Source organism: Phyllobates terribilis, unplaced genomic scaffold (assembly GCF_046119375.1).
Source record: "Phyllobates terribilis strain yellow unplaced genomic scaffold, ASM4611937v1 Scaffold_11__3_contigs__length_659146591, whole genome shotgun sequence".
Lineage (NCBI taxonomy): Eukaryota > Metazoa > Chordata > Amphibia > Anura > Dendrobatidae > Phyllobates > Phyllobates terribilis.
In genome coordinates, this window is record NW_027362771.1 from 76,765,059 (window position 1) to 76,790,085 (window position 25,027).

General features: G+C 41.1%; 1 protein-coding gene across 1 annotated transcript in view; it reads right to left on the reverse strand.

Annotated features, from left to right (window-relative positions):
• Window positions 1-15,012: 15,012 nt before the first annotated feature.
• The window catches only part of NSG2 (neuronal vesicle trafficking associated 2), a 191,885-nt gene continuing 181,870 nt past the window's right edge, over window positions 15,013-25,027 (reverse strand). The window contains exon 5 of the mRNA XM_073651298.1: window positions 15,013-18,487. Within this exon, the coding sequence (XP_073507399.1) occupies window positions 18,296-18,487 (192 nt within the window). The 3' untranslated portion in view covers window positions 15,013-18,295. The remainder of the gene's footprint in view (window positions 18,488-25,027) is intronic.

A 25,027-nucleotide genomic window follows, 5' to 3' on the forward strand; every position in this document is an offset into this window, starting at 1 on the left:
TTCCCAAGGGGCAATTCCTGCGCCTTAGACGTAATTGCTCATCTCTGGAGGGGTTTGAGAGGGAAGCGTGTGAACTGAGTGAAAGGTTCAAAAAACGAGGTTATCCCTCGTATGTTGTGGAGCAGGCATACCATAATGCAAGGACAGCTAATAGGACATCCTTATTGGTCCCTAAAGAGAGAAATGAGGACAATGGTGTAGTACGTCTAATAGGGACCTTTGACGACAAATCTAAGAGAGTAATGAATGTCCTCCGTACTTTCTGGGATGTTCTGAATTTGGATCCGGACCTTAGGGGTGTTATCACCCCTCACCCTTCAGTGACGTATTGCAGGGGACGAAATTTAAAAGATCGTCTGGTCCATAGCCATCTACATCCAGATAAGGCGGACCCGACGTGGCTAAATTGCACAAATTTGGTCGGTACGTTTAGATGTGGGGCTTGCAAGGCCTGTGATTCTATAGTGAAGAAAACATCATTCACCAGTGATACTACTGGTAAAGTATACCAGAATAGAGAATTTATCAACTGCCGAACGGAGGGCATTGTATATCTGACTGCCCCAAAACATATGTAGGGAAAACTATTAGACAATTTCGTGTTAGAATTCTCGAACACCTGGGGGATATTCGGAGGAAAGAAGATACACCTATCTCTAGGCACGTGTGGGAAGTACATGATGGTGACATTAAGGCTATTGGCTTTCAGGGTATTGAAAAAAATCAGGACATCTCAAAGGGGGGGTGATCATGACAACAAAATTCAAAGGAAAGAAACCCAGTGGATTCACAGATTAAAAACTGTTGCTCCAATGGGTTTAAATGAGTGTACAGTATGTCCTTTACTGCATTCATATAATAACTGTGGAAGTTTGGGAGTTTATGGTTGGTAATGAAATTTAATAGCAATGAGCATTTGGGTATACAGCATGAGTACCTCTATACTTGTCGATTGACTAACCATACTTATTAAAACTGGCATCCTTTAGTCTCCTCAATCCTGGTGAATTTTAATTAAAAAGATGCTATACTGTTTCTATTGGATTTTCTGGCTTTCTGATGTAAGCATCCACGTCAATAATGGGTTAATCTATGATGACTCCGCCCCCCTGTGACGCGTGAATCCTTGCATGTGATGTGGCAGCTCCTTATTGGCCCCAAGGGAGGGGGTCTGTGAGTGGCCCATGCTTGGTCGCATCACTGGGAGGGGGGCGGAGTACTATCTATAAGAGTTCGGCGTCCGTGCTGCCGCATGTGACTCTCATAACAGCTGGGAGCAAAGACTCCTGCAAATGTATTAGCAAGCAACATAGTGCCTGAGCCTCCTGATGTGCCCATAAAAATATTAGATGGGTGAAACGCGTAGAGGCGTACTTGTATGTTTTGGGGCATGTATGTGGATATAGCGACATACATGCTAAGAGGCTTCTGTGATACCCTGAGTTATAAATAAAGGGGCAGCAAGTCTTAAAGGAACAGTGTAATGACAGATGATTCATTAGGTCTGTAAGTGAAACAAAAAGAGCTGTGTCCTATGTCGATGTGGAGCTGTCATTGAGTCATCTGTGATTCAACAGAAATTTACAGGCAGTAAACCGATATTGCAGACCAATTGCTTTTAGACAAGAGCACAATATAGATAGAATCGTGTTATCTGTATCCTCTATTAGTGTATTATAGTTTATATAAAAAAAGATTAGAGGGGGGAAGGGAAAAAAAAAATCCGTCCTTTTTTGTATAACTACGACAATACACAAGATGAGAAGGAGTCTATATTTTCTGCAGATGGCAAAGTGCAATAATAATCATATGCTCCCCCTATGGAAATAATTAATATTTCTCCTGTCTCATATAACCCCGACTATATACAGGATAAGAAGGGGTCTATAGTCTGATATTCTTCAGAGGGCAAAGTGCAATAATAATCCCATGTTCCCCCTGTGGAAATAACTTATATTCGTCTAAGGGTTGGCAATTTAGGATAGAGATATATTGAGAGTAGTCTAGACATCAGTTATTACATATTGGGTGATTGGTTTTAGGGAATATTAATATCCTGAGTATGACCCGTGTAATAAAAGAGGGGACATACAGGATAGACTGCATTTAGTACGGTGGTTTCGTTCATCATATTTAAATATTTATAATAAAGTATCATTTTTTAATTATTGCTATTCCACCTCAGTCAGTGATTTTTAAGTTTGTAAACCCTTCTAAATTTTTCATATTTCATAAATTTGACCTAAAATGACATCACATTTTCACACAAGTCCTAAAAGTAGATACAGACAACCAAATCAAAGAGATGAGAAAAAATATTAGACTTTGACATTTTTTAAACTAGGAAAACTATGGCAAAAGTATGTGAACCTTGCTTTTACTATCTGGTGTGACCGCTTGTGCAGCAATACCTTCATCTAAACGTTTCTGGTAATTGTCGATTAGTCCTGTACAAAATTTAATCCCATTCTTCTCCACAAAACAGCTTCTGAACTTATCATTCACGCTGAAAAAACAGTTCAACTGTCTCCATTGGGCTCAACAGACAGACTGCTAACACAGTGATGTATCAGGTTCACAAACTTTCAATCACCACAGTTCCATAGAAGTTGCAGGAAGTTAAAGAGAGTGGGCACCAAAGCTGATCCTACTCTATCTGCCGTGGGAGGCAGTTATAATAAAAAGATGGGCTCCTGCTGCATAGGCAGGGTGTGATAGTTGCCTTTTATTATGACAATAGTGACCATGGAATGTAATTGCTCTCCGCCATCCTATTGGGCTCCCACAATTTAGTGTTCCAGTGGGTTGGCAAGGCAGCTAAAGACCATATGAAGACCCCGTTAGCAATGACAAAGCTTAATGGGTCAATACACTAAAACACAGAGGTGGGGGCAGCACTGTTCCCTTTCAGTGCTGGGGTCCTGGGTTCAATCCCACCAAGGGCAGCATATGCTAGGAGTTAGTATGGTCTCCCTGTGTTTGTGTGGGATTCCTCCAGGTATTCCAATTTCCTCCAAGACATACTGCTGGATTGTGTTTAGACTGAGAACCCCAATAGGGACAGTGATGATAATGTATGTAAAGCAATATACTTTTATATTTATTTTTAAAATAAAAAAGTACCACAGTGTATCGAACAACTACATTTTCAAGTCCCCAAGTGTGACTAAAGAAAAAAACAAAAGAAGTTAAAAAACAAATAAACATTAAAACGCAAATAAATCCAACTGCCTAAAATGTTAAAGGGGACCTGTTATGTCAAAAAACGCTATTAACCTGCAAATATGGGGTTAATCTGCAAGATAATAGGGTTCTAAAGCTGTGCGGCCACCGCATTGACAGCCTGGCAACTGGGAGGAAATTAATTTTATTCTTCCTGTCAGCTTCTGGCTTACAGACATAGACGAGTGGCTGGCACGGCTTCAGTCACCGCTCAGTACATAGTAAGCGGCAGCTGTACGCACACACCGGCACTAATTAACAGCCATCTCTGTAGTGCGTCAGTAGTGAGCTGACTGCTGGTCAGGGTGTGGTTACAGACACCACTCACTGTATACTGAGATGTGACTGAAAACACGCCGGCCCACCCCTATGACTGAAAGCCGGAGGCTGCTGGAAGGAATAAAGTTCATGTCCTCCTGGTAGTTGGGCTTCTAGTAGCCGGGCAGCTTTAGAACGCTATTAACCTGTAGATTAACCTCATATTTGCAGGTTAATAGCATTTGGGTACATGACAGGTTCCCTTTAAAATAATTATCCTGCACAGTGAACACCTGAACATCATAAGAAAAAAAACAGTGCCATGATTTCTATATTTGTTTCATTTCGCCATCCAAAAAACTGGAATATATTTAATTGATCATAAGTTTTGGTGTACCCCAGAGTGGTACCAATAAAAAGCAGCTTCTCCCCTCACAAACCCTCACATAACTCCAGCAATTGAAAATAAAAGGTAAGTAAATAAGACTGAAGCTATAGCTTTCAGTATATGGCAACACAAATTAATAAAATAGGGGGGGAGAAGGGTTATTTGCTAGATATAGAAACAAAACTCTCTAGTCTTATATCCTATACCCGGTTCAATGGGAGGTGTTGTCAGTGTGCTTGTTATCTCATGGGTACTAATTTACTTCCAAGCTTCCTTGTTCCTGGTGACAGGTCACGTTCATGCTCTCAGTTATGGTTCTAACTCCTGGCACTATAAGGTCTTCAGTCTTGCCATTATGTCCTGGCACTAGCCATTGTTTCTGTCTCCCGCAGCTTAGCTCTTTGCTTCCAACAGAGATGCTTGCAGCCTATTTTGTACTAATTGTGAGCACAAATATAGAAGTAGTATAGATCCATTAATCTTTATTAGAAATACGTACAGGTACATTAAAAGCAACTAAAACATCACATACAAATAAGAGTCTATCTAAGGAATGATGCACTAAATAATAGAGATGTAAACTGTATTATATGCATTATCCAGAATATGATTTTTTTTTTATTAACTTATCTTCACACAAAGTGAACTCGAATTTGGATCTCCCGCCCCACTGTGGTCTAGATATATTGAATGCACGGAACATAAGTGATTGGGCTTTAAGGTTGTTTTATTTTTGGTATATAGTATGGCAATCCAATAAATCATGTTTATCTTGTAGATTAACCTGCAATGATGTAAGAACATGATGGCTGGTTCAATCAAACTGGTGGATAACTTGCCCTTAACTTGACTCTTTGGTTCAAGTGTATGGCCGAATCCTCCGCCTGCTCTACACATGTCAGAAAATGATCATCATTGTCAAATAGGGTAATAGCCCTTAAGCATTTATTTACCCACATGTTGGACAATACTTCAGGCGGCCCAATTGTACACCCGAAATGTCACAGATGTGGCTGAATAAATCAGTTTTCTATTACAAGTATGATGTACTCTTTGGATTTGGCTTGTGTTTGGGGATCATGAACCCAATCCAATAAACAAGCAATAGTTGTTAAAACATGGGGCTCGTTTCCATTTCGAAGTGTGAGCAGTTTCTATTTGGTTATTAAATGTATTGACCATGCAGAGGCTTGCAGTCTAAGAATCCCATTGCAACTCAATCCACATAGGAATTACATTGCAACCAGTGTTCATTAAACCTGAGTGATCTGGAAAAGAAAGGGTTAAAACAGCCTAATACTAGGGTCACGTGACCATATTTTCTCTCATCTGAGAAAATCAGTCTGATTATGTTAATCACACTCTGATCAGAGTGTGATACAGTTTTCACGGATTCAAAGATGGAAAAAAATGTCTCCATCTTCTCCATTCTGTCAGTCACCGAAAATCGAGCTGCACTCAGATGTCATCCACAGGCTCATTGACTTGCATGGCCAAATGGGATCTGAATGCTGCATGCAAATTGTGTATGCTGCAATTTTTCCTAGGACAAACTCGCACAGTTTCAGTCCCTATAGTGAGCGGTGGCTCTAACCACAACACCTGGCACTGACAGGCATCCGGACCTAATGATGAGCCTGTTGTCAATCAGTGCCGGGGGCCAAGTTACAGCCGTCGCTCTCTATACACTGAGCGGTGACTGAAACTTTGCTAGCGCCACCCCTATGACTTAAAGAGCGGTCCTGTCGGGAGGTACAAAGTTAATTTCCTCCTGGCAGTGGGGCTCTCACTGCGGGTGCCGCACGGTGTTAGAATGCTATAAACCTGCAGATTCAACCCATATCTGCAGCTTAATAGCATTATTTTACATCACAGGTTCCCTCATAAAACATGACATGAGACAACAATGCGAAAAAAACGCATGAAAAACCGACAGCCAAAAACACAATAAAAAATCACAATAACCTTATTTACTGAATTGGTGCAGAAACATCAATAGGTCATCACGTCAACGTAGCCTTATAGTCCATGGAGCTGTTCAAATGTCCTTGTTTTTTGAAGATCATATGTTCGTAAAAAAATCATAGAGACATGCGTTTATGATCTGAGGCACGGATAAAAATCACCCATACAAGTCTATGGGTTCGTGAAAATCACAGACAACCATGTGCTGTCTAACATAACATTGCAATGGGTAGGAGAAACTTTGCAATTTTTTTATTATTTTTTAGCATGCAACAAAATTGCTGAAGAAACAGTAACATATGTCAATGAAAATCTGATCCAGAAGAAGCCCAATTACAGATTTACCGCTCTGCCGAATCTGGAAAAATCTTAGAGGGAACAGTGACTGCAACTCCAGCCAAATCCATTTATCCATATATCTTAGTAGTGTCCATGTTGATATCCACATATGTTTGTAGTGTCAAGATCCATGTATCTTTGTAGTGTCAAGATTGATGAGTAGGATTTCTGCAGGATCTGCTGCTGACAACCTATTTGTGTCATTGTCGCTCCTGGGTATTTCCTTCTTGTCTTCCTTTCTAGCTCGGTGTCTTTATCAAAGCTTTCCCTTCCAGTTTCCCATAACTGATTCCTTGTCTCTGTCCATAATGATGCCATGTGTAGTGTCCCTTGGCTGCCTATCTGTGCTCGCTTCCACAGCTCTTTCTTCTGGCTTCCTTTTAGCCAGAATGTAAAATGTAGCATTCAATAAATAATAACTAGACAAGAGAGCAATCATTTAATGAATAGAAATCTCTTCACCTTACCCTTTCCATATTACTGTGAAGGGATGACTTATAATTCTAATGAATAGATATTTTTTAAAATATTTAATTTCATAGTTAATTAAAAGTTAAGCAGCTTGACTGATTTTATCAATTTGTTTCATGGAAGTGATGCACCATAATGTGTTAAACATTTATTTCATCGAATCGTACCTTGCTCGTCACAATGGTTAAAAGGGATTCATCACAAAATTTTTACAAATCAGAGATTATTTTATGCTTGTAGTTTTTTATTCTGTTTTCTGATTGGGGACAAATATCTTGATTGAGCTGCTACTTTGCTCTAGTCACAGTATTTCAAATATTTCATTTACCGCAGCTATATGAACAAAATAAAAAGGGTTGTTCGGAAGTTTAACATTGATGGCCTATCTTTAGGATAGGTCATCAATGTCTGATTAGTGGGGGTGCGACATGGGGCGGATGTGCAGGACCCAACCATAGCCACTATACATTTGATGAAGCTGTGCTGTGCAGCTCTGTAAATGAGCAGTTCCAGCCACCACCAACACTGGGAACAGTTGATTGGCGGGGGTGCTGGGTGTCACACCCAGACCGATCAGACATTAATGGCCTATCCAAAGGATAGGCCATCAATGTCTGGATAGGTCATCAATGTTAAAGCCCTGGACAATCCATTGATGTTTATGAGCCCCTTGCTTTACTTCTTTATGGGTTAGGTTACAAATTATGGTATGTATGGAGGTATCCTTCCCTAGGGATCCTATTTCTAGTGGAGAATATCCATGTATATTCACTATGCTCCAGAGTGAAAAAAAGGATGTATGTGTTGAGAAGCTGTGCGTCTTCTATGTTCTGTCATTGAGGCTCTGTGTACTTGGACAAACTCATTAGAGATCCTGGCTAATATTTCAGTTGAAACATTTTAGGTCAATAAAAAAAGTATAATAAATTGAAAGTGGAACTCTAAAAATTGGTTTTGCTTGTATTTTATTTTAGCAACAATTTTCTCCTTACGAAAAAGAGAGGTATGAATGCACTGGCGATCGGTATTAAAATCTATCTCCAGCTGCTCATTTGGAGAGCAATTTTCACAGTTTGCTGATAAATAAAGTCTGTAAATAAAAATTCTTAAACCAAATAGTGCTGTGGGAAGATCGCACATAGTGCTGCACATCGACATCAGTATTACAATGCACAAATTATAAATAGGTACATTCAGAGGTCCAATGGGTATTCTGATTGTCTTGGTTCCAATAGATGCTCGCTATGTTTCACTTTAAGTGTTACGATATTCCGAGATAGTTGTTTGAAGTTCAGGTGTCGCCCCGGCACACGTCTGAAAAGGTCAATACAGGCTGTGTTGGAGTCTACAAACTCTGACTACCTTGGTGAACTCCTGTGACCCGATACTGTGTGACGTCACAACAATTATGGCATGAACTGCTTGAACAGGACCAAATCCAATGCGTTTCGAAAGCAGGCGGCTTTCTTCCTCAAGGATGGTCCATAGAGAACAAGACAGATTTTATATAGCTAAGGAATTACATCATTGATTATGTCAACAGTCAGTATTGGTGACATACAAGTCCTACCAGAAAGAAAATACATATACCTTTCTGGTATGTTTTTTGAAGTTATGTCCTCTAGTTAGCCGTTTTTGACATACAAGTCCACCTTGTTTCATTATTGAAATATGAACATCTCTATCTCACTACTGAGGCAACTTGGTTTCAAGGTGTTAAATTCAAAAATCCATTGGCTCTCCGTACACGACAATTTTTTGATGAATTCTCCTCCTTGCCTGTCTTTTTTAAGTACCGTATTTTTCAGACTATAAGACGCAGCGGACCATAAGACGCACCCCAAATTTTGGGGTGGAAAATAAAAAAATTTTTTTTTTATAAGATGGGGTTCCATCTTATAGTCTGAATAGGTACGGTATCTTACCTGGGGGGCAGTGGAGTGAGGGTCACAGGAGGCAGGGTCCCTCAGGAAGTCGGTGACTGCAGCAGAAGAGTTTAGATGCTGTGGAGCCTGTGCCGGGGCCTGTACCTGGCTGAGACCCTTAGCCTGGCTGGTTCCTGTGCGGAGGCCTCTGGCTGTGGCTGAGGCCGGGGCCTCTGGTTGGGGCCGAGGCCTCTGGCTGGGGGTGGGGCCGAGGCCTCTGGCTGGGGCCAAGGCCGAAGCCGGGCCTCTGGCTAAGGCTGAGGCCTCTGGCTGGGGCCGAGGCTTCTGGCTGGTGCTGGGGCCAAGGCTGGGGCCTCTGGCTGGGACTGAGGCCGGGGCCTCTGGCTGGGGCCTCGGGCTGGGGCCTCTGGCTGAGGCTGGGGTCTCGGGCTGGGGCCTGTAGATTTCTGGTGTGCGCGGCCATCCTCCTAGAGCTGTGATCTACAGGAAAATGGCCGCCGGAGCTACCGGTCCGCTCATGTGCCGGCTCGGGTGGCCATTTTCCTGTAGATCATAGCTCTAGGAAGATGGCCGTGCACACCGGAAACCTGTGCAGGCCGCGCGCCGCTCACAGCCCAACACTGGCCCCAGCCCCAGTACCGGCCAGGCACAGTTGCTGGCCCCAGCCCCAGTACCGGCCAGGCACAGTTGCTGGCCCCATTTTCCTCCCAAATATTGGGGAAAAAAAGGGCGTCTTATGTGCCGAAAAATACGGTATTTGGATTCCCCATATTTTTGTACCCGCCAGGGAACCCCCAAGTGTGACTACATAATGTTTAGAAACGGGGGTGTCCTTCAAATTTTTTTATGATGTTGCATGCATGTTCACCTATTCTTTTGGTGAGTGTTCTCTTAGTATGGTAAATGTACTTTTTTTGACACTCAATACAGTAAATTACCTCCTTAATTTAGCATATAATGTAGTCCTTAATCGAGAATTGTTCATTCCCATAGTAAAAATCCTTTGTCTTTTTAGGAGATAGTATATGGCATATTTTACATTGATTACAAGAGAAAAAAACTTTAATACTCATGAATGATGTGATCTGACTGCTTTTTAGTCTGGCACTTTTATGGTGGGGGCCACTAGGATTGCCAATTATGCGGGCTTTTCGGTATACAAACCGGGGTTGACTTGGGAGGAGTTCCCCTATTACTTTGTCCTCCTTCAGTATGTCCCAGTACTTATTTACAATATTTCTCAAAAATTTATTTTGAGCATAATATTGTGTGATTAGTATATTAAAGTCGTTGCCCATATCCTTAGTGGCAGGTTTCGTTTCAGAAATCAATTTTTGTGGTGGAATGTTCTTTATTGTGGTCTGAATGTTATGTAGTTGTTCAGAGTGTTGTCATTTTTATTTATTTCTTTAAAAAAAATATAATCCAAATAGTTAAAAAAGACCCAGCGAGGACAATTCATCAAAAAAATGTCGCATACAGAGAGTCAATGGATTTTTTAATTAACCTCTTTCTGACATTGGGCGTAATAATCCGTACCGGCACCCTGGGCCTTTTGGGCCAGGTATGGATTATTACGTCCTAGCTTTAATGTGGCACCGCAACTTCGGTCGTGGTGATTGCATTAAATTTCCAGCGCCATCTTACCTCAGGGTAGATGGCGCCGTCATCCCGGGGGGTGTCGCCGCCCCCCCTGCAGACAATTCTGAACAGCCAATCACAGCATTTCTCACTGTTTCTGGCAATCAGATTGCCGGAAACGGTGATGTGCAGCCATGGATCGGCGCTCCTAAGAACACCAATCCTAGATTGTTGCCTAGCAACGCCAGCCCTCTCCCCAACCTGCTCTGATCAGTGCGATCGCCGATTACATCGATCGCACCGATCAGAGCAGGACCGTGCGGTAACCGGGTGGTCACGGGGCGGTGACCGACTTGTAACCTGCCTGTAACCGCCCCATGACCCCCTGTGATGTCAGCACAGGCCCGAGCCAGCTCTGATTGGCGCGATCGATGATGAATTTTTATTTCGTGCTTCCTGCAGCGGCCAAGCGCTGATCAGTGACAGCAGATCACTGATCCGCACTCGTGCTCGATGCTTTACACAGCCTCCTCCTTTGCACCACATCCGAAAGCACACCCAGCAGCCGCCGAGTGTTGATCGGTGACATAGTTCACTGATCCGCACTCGTGCTCGCTGTTTGCACCACCTACGGTAGTTCCTTTCTTTTCTCTTTTTTTTCAGAAAGAAAAAAATTTACACCAAGCACACTGACATACACACACTCTAAATAAAGTACTGACACACACGCACCACATACATAAAAAAAAATGTCCCGCTCATCCCAAACTCGCTATTCAGCGGAGGAGGCATATGCTTTTCTTGCCTCCGACACTGACAGCGAGGGAGAGGATCCCACCTTTATTTTTCCGACTCCTCGTCGTCCTCCTCCTCTTCTTCCTCCTCAGGTACTGCTGAATCGCCATGCAGTCGTCCCAGGGGAGATGAACCAGCGCCCCCCACTACTTACCCCATATGAACCTCGCCCCACGAAAATTATGAGCGACTGATTCCTGATTTCGTGGCTTGATCTCTCTGATCAAGTCCTTCAGCCGTACAGTGCTTTGAGAAAGGCCAAGGTGTGATACAAGAAGTTGGACGTGCACATCGTACAGATAACAATGCACAACGCTTTCCTTCTATCACGATGTGCAGGTCAAACTTCTCCGTCGTACCTTCACTTCCAGGAGGTAGTGATCAAGGCCCTGATATTTGCCAGTGGTGATGGAGCGGGCCCCAGTACTTCCAGAACTGAAGGACCTCGAATTGTACCAGGCCAGCATTTACAAGGGGGAAGTCACTCAAAGCGGAAAAAAAGGTAAGTCACAAAAGAAGTGCTGAGTGTGTTACCGAAGGGGAATACGCAAGGACACCATTTATCAATGTGACACCTGCCCCGACAAACCTGGCCTGTGCATGAAAGAATGCTTCACAAGGTACCATACTTCCATGCACTACTAAATTAATTTCTGACGTATGACAACCTGACGAACACTACACAACTGGCGTAGTGTTCGTCAGGTTGTCCTACACAACTGATGTATGACACTACATTATAAAATTCACACATCAGGAATCAGTTCCAAAAAGGGGGCACTTGTTGGGCATTTCCACTGTTTAGGCACATCAGGGGCTCTGAAAACGTGACATGACGCCCACAGACCATTCCATCAAAGTCTGCATTCCAAAGCATTCCTTCCGAGCCCTGACATGCGCCCACCAAACAGTAGTTTTCTCCAACACATGGGGTATCAGTGTATTCAGAAGAAATTGTACAACAGATTTTGAGGTCCACTTTCTCCTGTTACCCTTGAGAAAATATTTTTTTTTACATTTTTGTGGAAAAAATTAGTTTTTTTCTTATTTTCACAAGTCAACGTTATAATTTTCTGTAAAGAACCAAGGTGCTCACCACACATCTAGATAAATTCAATGGGGGTCTAGTTTCCAAAAAAGGGGGCACTTGTTTGGCATTTCCACAGTTTAGGCACATCAGGGGCTCTGAAAATGTGACGATGCCCACAGACCATTCGATCAAAGTCTGCATTCCAAAGCATCACTCCTTCCCTTCTGAGCCCTGCCGTGTGCCCAAACAATGGCTTTCTCCCCACATATGGGGTATCAGTGTACTCAGGAGAAATTGCACAACAACTTTTGGGGTCCAATATCTTCTGTTACCCTTGTGAAAATTAAAAAAATTGCGGCTAAAAGATTGTTTTTGTGGAAAAAAAATATTTTTTTTTTCACGGCTCTATGTCATAAACGTTTACGAAACACTTGGGGGTTCAAAGTGCTCACCACACATCTAAATAAGTTCCTTAAGTGGTCTTGTTTACAAAATGGGGTCATTTGTGAGGGGTTTCCACTGTTTAAGCACATCAGTGGCTCTCCAAATGAGACACGGCGTCCGCTGTAAATTCCAGCGAGTTTTGCCTTGAAAACGTCAAAGAGTGATCCTTTCCTTCGGAGCCCTGCCGTGCGCCCAAACAATGGCTTTCCCCCACATATGGGGTATCAGCATACTCAGGAGAAATTGCACAACAACTTTTGGGGTTCAATTTCTCCTATTACCCTTGCGAAAATAAAACAATTGGGGTCTAAAGTAAAATTTTAGTGAAAAAAGTTAAATGTTAATTTTTTCCTTTCACGTTCGATTAATTGCTGTGAAGCATGTGAAGGGTTAATAAACTTCTTGAATGTGGTTGGTTTTGAGCACCTTGAGGGGTGCAGTTTTTAGAATGGTGTCACTTTTGGGTATTTTCTGTCATATAGACCCCTCAAAGTGACTTCAAATGTGGTGTGGTCCCTAAAAAAATGGTTTTGCAAATTTTGTTGCAAAAATGAGAAATCGCTGATCAACTTTTAACCCTTATAGCTCCCTAATAAAAAAAAAAATTTGGTTCCAAAATTGTGCTGATGTAAAGAAGACATGTGGGAAATGTTATTTTGTGTGACAAATCTCTCTGATTTAAGGGCATACAAATTCAAATTTTGAAAATTGCTAAATTTTCGCCAAATTTCCGATTTTTTTCACAAATAAGCGCAAGTGATATCGAAGAAATTTTACCACTATCATGAAGTATAATATGTCACAAAAAACAATCTCAGAATCAGGGGATCCGTTGAAGCGTTTCAGAGTAATTACCTCATAAAGTGACAGTGGTCAGAAATGTAAAAATTGGCCTGGTCATTACATCCAAACCACCCTCGGGGGTAAAGGGCCAAATGGCCTCAATAGTGAGATAGAGATGTTCGCTTTTCAATAATAAGGTGGACTTGTATGTCTCCAATACTGACTGCTGGCATAATCAATGTAATTCCTTAGCTATATAAAGACTGTCTTGTTCTCTATGGACCATTACTGAGGAAGAAAGCCACCCGCTTGGATTTGGTCCTGTTCATGTAGTTCAATCCGTAATTGTTGTGACGACACACAGTATTGAGTCACAAGAGTTCACAAAAGCAGTCAGAGTATGTAGACTCAAACACAGCCGGACGTGGATCACAGCCTGTATTGACCTTTTCAGACGTACACCACCGGAAATACCTCGGAATATCGTACCGCTTAAAGTGAAACAAAGCGAGCATCTATTGGAACCAAGACAATCAGAATACCCATTGGACCTCTGAATCTACATCTAAAGGTTAGACTAATACTTACCTGTATTATATTCTGACCTTCGCTATTATTCCATCATCCTCACGAGGTTTAGGATACATGTGGCTCAGGTCAGAGGTGGTGAGTGGAATACCCCCCCGACACACTGTCTCTTCCTGCATAGCGCCAACTCGGCGGTCAGCAGTTCCTTCAAAGTATTCTCCTTCATATGTTTTAAAATGAAAGCCAAGCACTGATATCTGTACTAGACTTTTATACCTGACTTTCATACTCACCTCTGCACAGTCAATGTTATTGATCTTCTAGTATAACTAACTTATGTACCTATTTATAATTTGTGCATTGTAATACTAATGTGATGTGCAGCACTATGTGCAAGTAAAATGCAAACACATTGTTTTACCACATGTGCGATCTTTCCAAAGCGTGGTTTAAGAATTTATATTTACAAATTTTCTCATTATGGAGCCTTATTGTCTGTATTTAAGATAGTGGAGGCTGAAATGCTGAATTAAAGCAGATTAGGTTAAAATATGTAGTCAGTTAATATGGGAGTAGAGGGTTACTTTAAAGAGCCAAACAATATTTTATTTAGTTATCTTCCAAGCATGGCAAAATTATGAATTTTTGCAATATACTTCATTACATAATTTTTGTTTCTACTCACCCAAACGCCATGCTGCTGTGCTGTTTCGATACTTAGTTCAGGCTCCTTTAGAAGCTCCTTCCCACTGCTGCTCACCAATATCCCATACACTAGATTCAAACAATAAGAGAAAGTGAATTCCTCTATCTGAGCACTGGGGTGGGGAGCAGAGACGCTCAGACAGTGGAATTCCGATAAACAGAGTGTTTGAAAATAGTGCTCCTTGCTGAGCAGCAAATGAAAGGAGCTTCTAAAGGTGCATTAAGTGGGCATTGAAATATCTGTACAGCACAGTGTTTGAGGCAGAAGGGAGCAAAATGAAGTATATTATAAAAATATCATAATGTTACAATGCCTAGAGGGTAACTGAATAAAAAAAAAAGTTTAGGTACTCTTTAAGGCTTTGCATTTCAGCTTTCATTATCTCATATGGAAATATTATGGCTACATATTAAGAACTTTAACCATTGAGAAAATCTAGTTAAGTAGCTAATAATGAATAAGCCACAAACCTATCAGACAAGAAAAAATGAATGTAAAAAATATCTGTTTGAATAGTATTTATCAGTATGTGCTCATTTTCTTTGAACTTTTGGTGTTATTTTGTGTTTCTTCTGATCAGTTCTTCATAAATAATGTATAAACCATTAGCCACAACTCAGACACATCCAGCTTTATTTTCCTGTCAGAAAAGAGTGCAAGGATTACATCAAAATACTCCAGTCTCTGCTAGCTACTAACAAGAAACACACCACAGAATTAGAAACTACTGAAAGGGCAGATGTTAATATACATAGTGACAGGTGAGAAATAGTAGTGTAGAAAAGTCCATTAGAGAATTTGGCACTATAGTCTCGGTACAGCACATACTACACCTTCATCTCAGGTTTATGGGGTACATATGGCAGCATATCACAGTTCAGAAAGCTCTACACAGTTCTAGTTACAAAACAAATGATAGAAATGCAAAGAAATACATGAAAAATCTCAACCTAGACTTATAAAAAGAACAAGAATCCAGGTTAAACAACAATGTATACATCATTATGATATTTCTTTTCTAGGAACGTAATGCATGTTGCGCTAGCTTAAAGGTAATAACATGTTGGCCTAATCCTTGACTGCAAATCATCAGACTGGGTGTGAATTCATTTACAAAAATGCAATTATGGCTTATGAAAATGCAATGTATAAAGTCTATCTAGGCATGTGAATATTTACTTTTGTCTTATGTCACAGTAACTTGCAATCATTGCCGTGACCTTTCTATTGAATACTTTAAGCATAACCAGGTTTAGCACGAATGAAAATAGTAGCGTTGCCTGGACAGAGCTGCCAAAAATCATTGTTATTTCTATTCTACACAAATGCGTATAGGGAACGACACAGGAAAGCCCCTCCAGGCCCAGGCTATGATGGTAGCGTAATCTAAGCACATCATGATGTAATAGTAAACTTACATCATTCAAGTGTTTAGTACAAATCGAGGACAACTGAAAGCTACATCAATATATTACCTGTAAAATATTTTACTTTACTCATATTAGGAGATTTAGCTGGGAGTATTGTACTCGGCCCTAAGGTGATATAAGTTTGGTTCAGTAGAGCCACGGCTCGAAACCCGGGGATTTCATTCTTAATATGTAAAGTTAAAGAGCTTCGCCGGAAACAGAGAAAACTAACTAAAGGAAATGTCATTATGTATTCCCAAATACCATAAATTGAATAATCACACATTTTGACCATGAAGGTAATTACTGCAGTGAATTAAAATGGGTGCCATTTTTCTACACTGAGAGAAATCTGCCCTAGAATGTTATTAGGACAGGTGCCAGTGAGCACATGCAATAGAAAGCTCAGCTATAATTGTTCATGTCTAGAAAGATGTGCTCCCTGTGGATATTCTGATCTAATACTGGAGATACCAAGGGTGGTGAGGTAAGAAGAGGTTGCTCACACTGCTGTCCATTCTGTCTATATGATCTAATACTGGAGATACCAAGGGTGGTGAGGTAAGAAGAGGCTGCTCACACTGCTGTCCACTCTGTCTATATGATCTAATACTCGAGATATAAAGGGTGGTGAGGTAAGAAGAGGCTGCTCACACTGCTGTCCACTCAGTCTATATGATCTAATACTGGAGATACCAAGGGTGATGATGTAAGAAGAGGCTGCTCACACTGCTGTGTACCCTGTTTATCTGATCTAATTCTGGAGATACCAGGGAGCTGAGGTGAGAGGAGGCTGCTCACATTGCTGTCCACCCTGTCTATCTGATCTAATACTGGAGATAACAGGAGTGCTAAGGTAAGAAGAGACTGCTCACACTGCTGTCCACCTTGTTTATCTGATCTAATTCTGGAGGTACCAGGGAGCTGAGGTGAGAGGAGGCTGCTCACACTGCTGTCCACCCTGTCTATCTGATCTAATACTAGAGATAACAGGAGTGCTAAGGTAAGAAGAGGCTGCTCACACTGCTGTCCATCCTGTTTATCCATCCTGTCTATCTAATCTAATACTGGAGATAACATGCGTGCTAAGGTAAGAAGAGGATGTTCACACTGCTGTCTACCCTCACTATCTGAGATTATATTGCAAATAAATACCAGGGGTGCTGAGGTAAGAGGCTGTTCAAACTGCTGTCCACCCTATCTATCTAATATAATACTGGAAATAATAGGGATGATGAGGTAAGAAAAGGCAGCTCACTATGTTGATTGGCTGCTGTGACCTGGAGATTACTTATACCACATACTTTCAAGCTAACTCCAGGTCACAGCAGTGGAGCTATCTACTGCACATGCTCACTGGCACCTGTCCTCAGATTCTAACAGAGGTTTTTGTCAAGGTAACAAAATAGCAACCATTTTAATTCTATACTGATTACCTCCGAAGATAAACCTAGCATAATTTGCTAATTAAATGTATTTAAGATTTTGTTTAAAATAATATTCCCATTATTTAATTATTTCTATTCCTGTAAAATCTCTTTAAACCCGGGTACAATGTACCTGTCTGAAGGTGACCTTAGTGTTTGCAAATCTCCATTGTGTTATAGTTACTCAGTTAAAAATGTATTACTCCATATACCTTGTTACTCCTAACTGACATCATGATCTCTTTTACATATTTTGCTCTATATTAAATTTCTGAAATCTAGAGAAATCCACGTATTGCACTTCGAAATACTTTTCCAAATAAAGCATGACATATTCCCTTGGCTACTACTGCACAGTGAATGAATAATTATAACACTTATATTCCCATCAATTTCCATATATATCAATTTATTTTTGCCTACAGCTTGACACATTATATATTCCTCTCTTCAAATGACCCAGTCCCGGAGTAGTAGTAGCAATCAATGGTACTTGCAATTTTATGACAATATAATCCATCTGAGCTTTGCTTCCTAATGTATATATTTATGAATATAGCATCTGTAATAGCAATCCTTACATCACATAACTGCTGTATATCTATTTCTGTCTCAAACCTATTGCATTTCCATAACATTGGTGAAGGTAGCTGTACCTTTTATTACTCCTGTCCATACTATAGTGGATCTAGCTTTCCCCACACCAAGCAACACTGTGCTAACTCACAATTAAACAATGACTATTATAACTGTGCAATAAGCAAGCCATTCATGTGCATATGACTGCATCTTTCAACATATTGAATTTGGCAATGTTAAAAAAAAAATCTTTTTGCACTTTTTTTTCCTATTTTTACATTGCAGATTGACAATAAACATTGAACATGCCTTTGTACAAGGTTGTGACTCGGTTACAAATTAACGATAACAATGCACAAAAAGGAAACATCTCGCTGTTCGTTAAAGACTCCGGCAAGTTTTTAGCTTTGCATCTAAAATGCGGACCTCATCTGAGCCGTGGGGTCAGTCTGGGATCACTGATGTCCCTTGTCTGCTTGACCTTCTAGTGACCTTCAGTTTTACTAGCCTTGGTATCATGATTCATGGATCCCGAAGAAAGCCACGGAGAGACAGATCTTGAGCTTGTTTGCTTAGCCATGCTGTAATGGCTAATTACAGTGTAAAACCTTCCTCGTGAGTTGGAATCCTGTGCAGAGTAGTAGGCATCCAGTGAGGAGGGTATGCATCTCTTATGCTGCAATTGAAAAAAATAAATAAATTAATGCTTCAGGAGTGCGCACGCGCGTCACTGCGGACGTGCGGTGACGCGCAGCTTTACAATACACATTGCGCAAGTGTGGGTGAAAGCATACAGTGTGTAGCACGGGACCACAACAAGCCTATTCATGTGATGTTGGTGCAAACCGGGGACAATTCCAATTGAGTGGGCGGCGACAAGCTGGACTGAATAAAGAAAGGAACACCCCTATGGCTAAACGAATAAGTAAGATATAAGTATATAAAGTGGATTTTACCAAAGATTACAGCACCGATTTTAAGGCTGCGTGCCCACTTTGTGTTTTTCAATCGTTTTTGCAGCGGAATTTCAGCAGCGAAAGCGCTTAAAAAACACTTGGTAATACGTGCCCCATGGTCCCCAATGATAATCCGCATGTGCTGTGAACATGCTGTGGAAATTTACGCTGCGGATTATCATTGCGTAAAAATACGCAGCATGTCCATTATTTTTGCGGACATGTAGCGTAATCGCCGCCATTGACTTGCATTGAATCGCTTAATATCCGCATCACTACATGTGCACATGTGGATATTAAGCCTGTTAAAAAAAAAATTTAAATAAAAAATAAAGATTATACTTACCTTCCGATGGCCCCCGGTCTCCTCAGCGATGCGTCCGGTGTGTTGGGCGGCTCATGATGGTCTAAAAGGACCTTCCATGACGTCATTTAGTCATGTGACAGGTCACGCGACCGCTGACCTGTCACATGACTAAATGACGTCATGAAAGGTCCTTTCACACCACCGCGAGCCGTACAAAAGACCGGACGGAGCGGAGAAAAGACTAGGGGCCATCAGAAGGTAAGTGTAATCTTTATTTTTTACCATTCTTATTCTTTTTTTGTAACTATTACTTGGTCACACTATATAAATACATGCGGGTTGCAAGGATTTATATAGTGTGATCAAGTTGTCAAGTACTTTTCCAAGTGATGATAAAATCGCTTGGAAAAGCGCTTGATAACCCGGAAATGCAGAAATGCATTCAAAAATGCTTGACAAACGCTTCTACCTGGCAGGAAAAACGCATGTACTATCCGCATGCGTTTTTCCTGCCAGGGAGATGTGGAAAAAATATGCAGCATTTCTGCATCGTGGGCACATAGCCTTATGCAAAAAGCGTGTTAGTGATGCATATTGCATCACTAACAACAACCTGGGGGCAGTTTACACGCTCCATCTCACATGACAGGTTTCCTTTAATCTTTTTTTCTACAAAAATACATACAAAAATCTAGTTATATATAATATAGTAAAGCATCTCTCAAAAAAGAGAGCAATCACCGTTAGGAACAGGAGATATAATTATATAATACATATAGCAGCAAACACAACACAAACAAAAAGTGGCAAAAAAAGCATCAATCAATAGAAAATACATAACAGTTACTAACAAGAAAAATAATTACCCTATACTGGAAAAGGATAGGCAAGTAATAGTACAAAAATCACATTGCCAATGGTTTAAAGCTGCAACAGTAATATATGATATCGGTGCACAAAAGCGATATAAACAAGTAATATGGTAAAGATGCTACATGATAGTATATAGGTGCCACATTGGCCGTACTCACCACCAAATTGGTGCCTACACCCTCAGGGGATGTGATTGTTGCTAGGTTATTAGACATGTAATAGTACCAAAATCACAAAGTCAATGGCCATATTGCCTTGGTGCTTACATACTTAAGGGATGTGGTTGCAATTAGGTTTGTAAAATTATTTTTTATACAGTATTTCTTGTACTAATTATTACCTTTGAGTGATGTATTACCACTTTTTTATTATGTTATTTTTAAATATATTTTTGCATAAAGATAAAGATATATAAACTTTTGTGATGTATTTTTCTCTGTGTAGTTTCTATATTGGGACGGTCCTACTGTATTAGGCAACACAATATATTGGGACCATAACCCTACCACTCACTGTCCGCATTCTCCTTTAAGGCCAAAGCCCCACTATCAGTATTTTTTCTCAGGAGTGGGAGCCAAAACCAGGAGTGGGTGATAAATGCAGAATTGGTGACTTGTTTCTATTCTACCTTTTCTCTGATTGTTACTCACCTGGTTTTGGCTCCCACTCCTGAGAAAAAATACTGACCGAATACTGATAGTGGGACCATGGCCTAATAAGACAAACCTAGAGTGAAAACTGAGATTCAAGTTAATTAACTCTATTAAAATGGTCACACTAATAAAACTACCACAGACAAATTCTTTCAGTGAGTTAACATTATTAATAGGATTATTTCAAGGAGTAATAACATTTGACACAGTTTTTTTTAAGGCAAATTGTTAATATGCATATTGAGGAACCCATAAAACTCACGCTAAAAATTCCTTTTTTTAATCTAAAAAGGCTCAAAATTCGGAGTTAATTTTTTACGGGAACCTGTCAAATGGTTTTGTCACATTAATACCCCCTTAGTCCAACACCATTTTACCCCTCTCTTAGGGTATGCACACCTCACAATTGTGTCTAAGGGGGATTTAAAGGAATGCCTTAATGTATGTCCCACCTGGATCAAACAACTTAAAGGGAACCTGTCACCAAATTCGTCACATATCAGCTTAAAATATCAACTTATTTAGCGTCTGCGCTGCTTTCCCCAAATCCTGATATAACCCCTTGACTCCCTCTGTATACCCCCAAAAAATATTTTTAATTTCTCCCGTGTTGTATTCTAATCAGGTCTGTCTGGTCCGATGCGATGAGCGTGATTTCGGACTCTCCACTCCACCAGCTGCTGCTCGCCATCCTTGCTGTTGATGATGCCTCCAGCGTCATCCTCATCGCCATGAGAAATCTTGCGCCTGCGTAGACAAATCGTGTCTCGAGCCTGTGCAGAAGGCGTCATCAACGTCAAGGACGGTGAGCAGTTGGGAGGAGGAGTGGAGAGTCCAAAACCAAGCCCATCAGATTGGACAGACCCAATAAGAATATAGTGTGGGTGTCACGGGTGTATCAGATGTAACAGACAGTCGCTCTGGATCTGGCTGCAGAAGGTCACTGCACTTGGCATTGCAGATGCCTTCTTAATCATTCTGACTTTTGGACCCAGTGGCAACCTCCCTCCTGCTCTGATTAACACACCCTGGTCAGGGTGTTAATAAACTCTCAGTCTGCTTCAGGGAGCCGCTGGTGATATTCTCATTTTCCCTTGTGAAGGCTTGGAGCAATAGCAGTCAGCTAGCTTCCTTTCTGGTGCCCTTGCAGGACGGTAATTGTTATCTCTCTGGTGTCTGCTCAAGCTAAGCTTTCCCCCCTTTGTTTGTCTCCCTTGTTGTCTTTAGTTTATAGTGGGGACTGACCAGTGCTCACCTCCCCACCCCCTATCTAGGGCCTAGCTCTAGGGATATAAAGGGATTAGGTTTCCTGTTTGGCGATAGGTGCGGAACCTATATAGGGACGGTAGGACAGGTAGGGTGATATTAGATCTGCCTATGGGTCTCCACTTCCCCTTTCCCTAGCGTTTCGGCTACCCTCCCCTCATTCCTTGTGTGTTGCACTTAGTCTTTCCTACACTGTGCGTGACAGTGGGAGAAATTAAAAAGGTTTTTCGGGGGTTATACAGGGGGAGTCAGGGCATTACATAAGGATTTGGGGAAAGCAGCGCAGAAGCTGAATATGTTGATATTTTAAGCTGATACGTGACAAATTTGGTGACAGTTTCCCTTTAAATGCAACGGTCAGTGATTGACTGCAACATTTAAGGTTAAACAGGTGAGATACAAACTACCTCTGATTGTTGCTGTTGTAGGCTGATGTTGGCTAAATAATACACCTGAAACTAGCTGTGTATGGTTCTCCTGAGCCCACAGAAAACACTGTCATCCAACATTCGCTGTACAAGTAGAGGATAGATATACACTGCTCAAAAAAATAAAGGGAACACTCAAATAACACATCCTAGATCTGAATGAATGAAATATTCTCATTGAATACTTTGTTCTGTACAAAGTTGAATGTGCTGACAACAAAATCACACAAAAATCATCAATGGAAATCAAATTTATTAACCAACGGAGGCCTGGATTTGGAGTCACCCCCAAAATTAAAGTGGAAAACACACACTACAGGCTGATCCAACTTTGATGTAATGTCCTTAAAACAAGTCAAAATGAGGCTCAGTATTGTGTGTGGCCTCCACGTGCCTGTATGACCTCCCTACAACGTCTGGGCATGCTCCTGATGAGGTTGCGGATGGTCTGGGATCTCCTCCCAGACCTGGACTAAAGCATCCGCCAACTCCTGGACAGTCTGTGGTGCAACGTGACGTTGGTGGATGGAGCGAGACATGTTGTCCCAGATGTGCTCAATCGGATTCAGGTCTGGGGAACGGGCGGGCCAGTCCATAGCTTCAATGCCTTCATCTTGCAGGAACTGCTGACACACTCCAGCCACATGAGGTCTGGCATTGTCCTGCATTAGGAGGAACCCAGGGCCAACCACACCAGCATATGGTCTCACAAGGGGTCTGAGGATCTCATCTCGGGACCTAATGGCAGTCAGGCTACCTCTGGCGAGCACATGGAGGCCACACACAATACTGAGCCTCATTTTGACTTGTTTTAAGGACATTACATCAAAGTTGGATCAGCCTGTAGTGTGTTTCCACTTTAATTTTGAGGGTGACTCCAAATCCAGGCCTCCATTGGTTAATAAATTTGATTTCCACTGATGATTTTTGTGTGATTTTGTTGTCAGCACATTCAACTTTGTACAGAACAAAGTATTCAATGAGAATATTTCATTCATTCGGATCTAGGATGTGTTATTTGAGTGTTCCCTTTATTTTTCTGAGCAGCGTATAAGAGCACATTCTGTCTCTCTGCAGCCAGCGCTAGAGGAAGCTCCTAAGCTCCTTCCACTGCCTGTGGCAGGCAGCCAGCGCCTATATCTTATATCCCTGGCTATACAGGGGATCTGGATCTCTGTATAAAAACGCAGCTCGGGCCATGATAAAGATATATAAAGACATTATTTAGCACAGAATTATGGAACTCACGATAAAAAGGACATTTATTTTCGGATAGCAGTACATTCTATATCTAGTAAAGGGAACCTGACAGGAGATTCATGCTGCCTGAATCAAGACACTGTGTTATTGCAGCTGTGTATGTTTTACTCTGAACTGTTATGGAAAAATGCTGCAGAAACATACTTTGAAAAAGCCGGGGGATTATGCATGACTAGTCTAATGCAGGTCCCAGACAGATTCTCCCCGCCCAGCTTCCCTAGACTGACAGGTTTCTCCCTATCCACACATAGTGAGAGACCTGTTAGTCTAGGATAGCGGAGCGTGGAGAATCCGACACACATTGACCCCAGCCTCTTTTCTAAGTATGTTTAAGTATGTTGTACATTTCAGAGTAAAACATACAAGGCTGCAGCTTTGATTTATACTACCTGTGGTTCGGGTAGCATGAATCTCTTGTCATATTCCCTTTAAAGGGAATCTGTCAGCTGATTTGTGCCAAGTAATCTGAGAGCAGTATAATGTAGAGAGAGAGACCCTAATTCCAGTGATGTGTCATTTACCAAGCTGCTTGTTGTAGTTTCAATAAAATCACTGTTTTATCAGCAGGAAATTATCACTAGAGGACTAGTTGTCTTGTGCCATGTAGTCCTCCATAAACATGAGCTTCATATAACTCTGCCCCCACAATTGATAGGCAGCTTTCTGCCCATGCACAGTGAACACAGAAAGCTGCCAATCAGTGGTGTGAGTGGGGTAATACAGAGCTCAGCATTCATAAAACTGGTAGATCTGCAGCATTGAAAACAGGGATTTTATCAAAATGACAGCATGTAGTCTGGTATGTGATACATTTCTGGAATTAGGGTCTCTGCCCCTATATCATGTTGCTTTCAGATTTCATAAAAAAAACAAGTGACAGATTCCCTTTAATGTAGGTTTAGGTAATAGATCGTATTATGCTAGTAAGCTTTCAACTGGTATTTCTCTATTATATACAACAAGTTTTAGATATTAAGCTGCAAAAGTGAGATAAATTGGCAAAACTCAGAGAAGATGAATGCTGAGTAATCATCTTGGTCATCACTTTACAACAAATATAACAGAAGTGAATGCTTTATATACAGTGGCATGTAAAAGTTTGGGCGCCTCTTGTCAAAATTAGTATTATTGTGAACAGTTAAGCAAGTTGAAGATGAAATGATCTGTAAAAGGCCTAAAGATGAAGATGACACATTTCCTTTTTATTTTAGGCAAAAAAAAAATATCGTCATCTTTTACATTTTAAAAATCGCAAAAAGGAAAATGGGCCGATGCAAAAGTTTGGGCACCCTGCATGGTTAGTACATAGCAGCACCCCCTTTTGAAAGTATCACAGCTTGTAAATGCTTTCTGTAGCCACAAAAGATAAATATATATATATTTGCCTAAAATACAAAGGAAATGTGTCATCTTTAACTTTAGGCATTGAAGAGATCATTTCATCTTCAACTTGCTTAACTGTTCACAATAAGA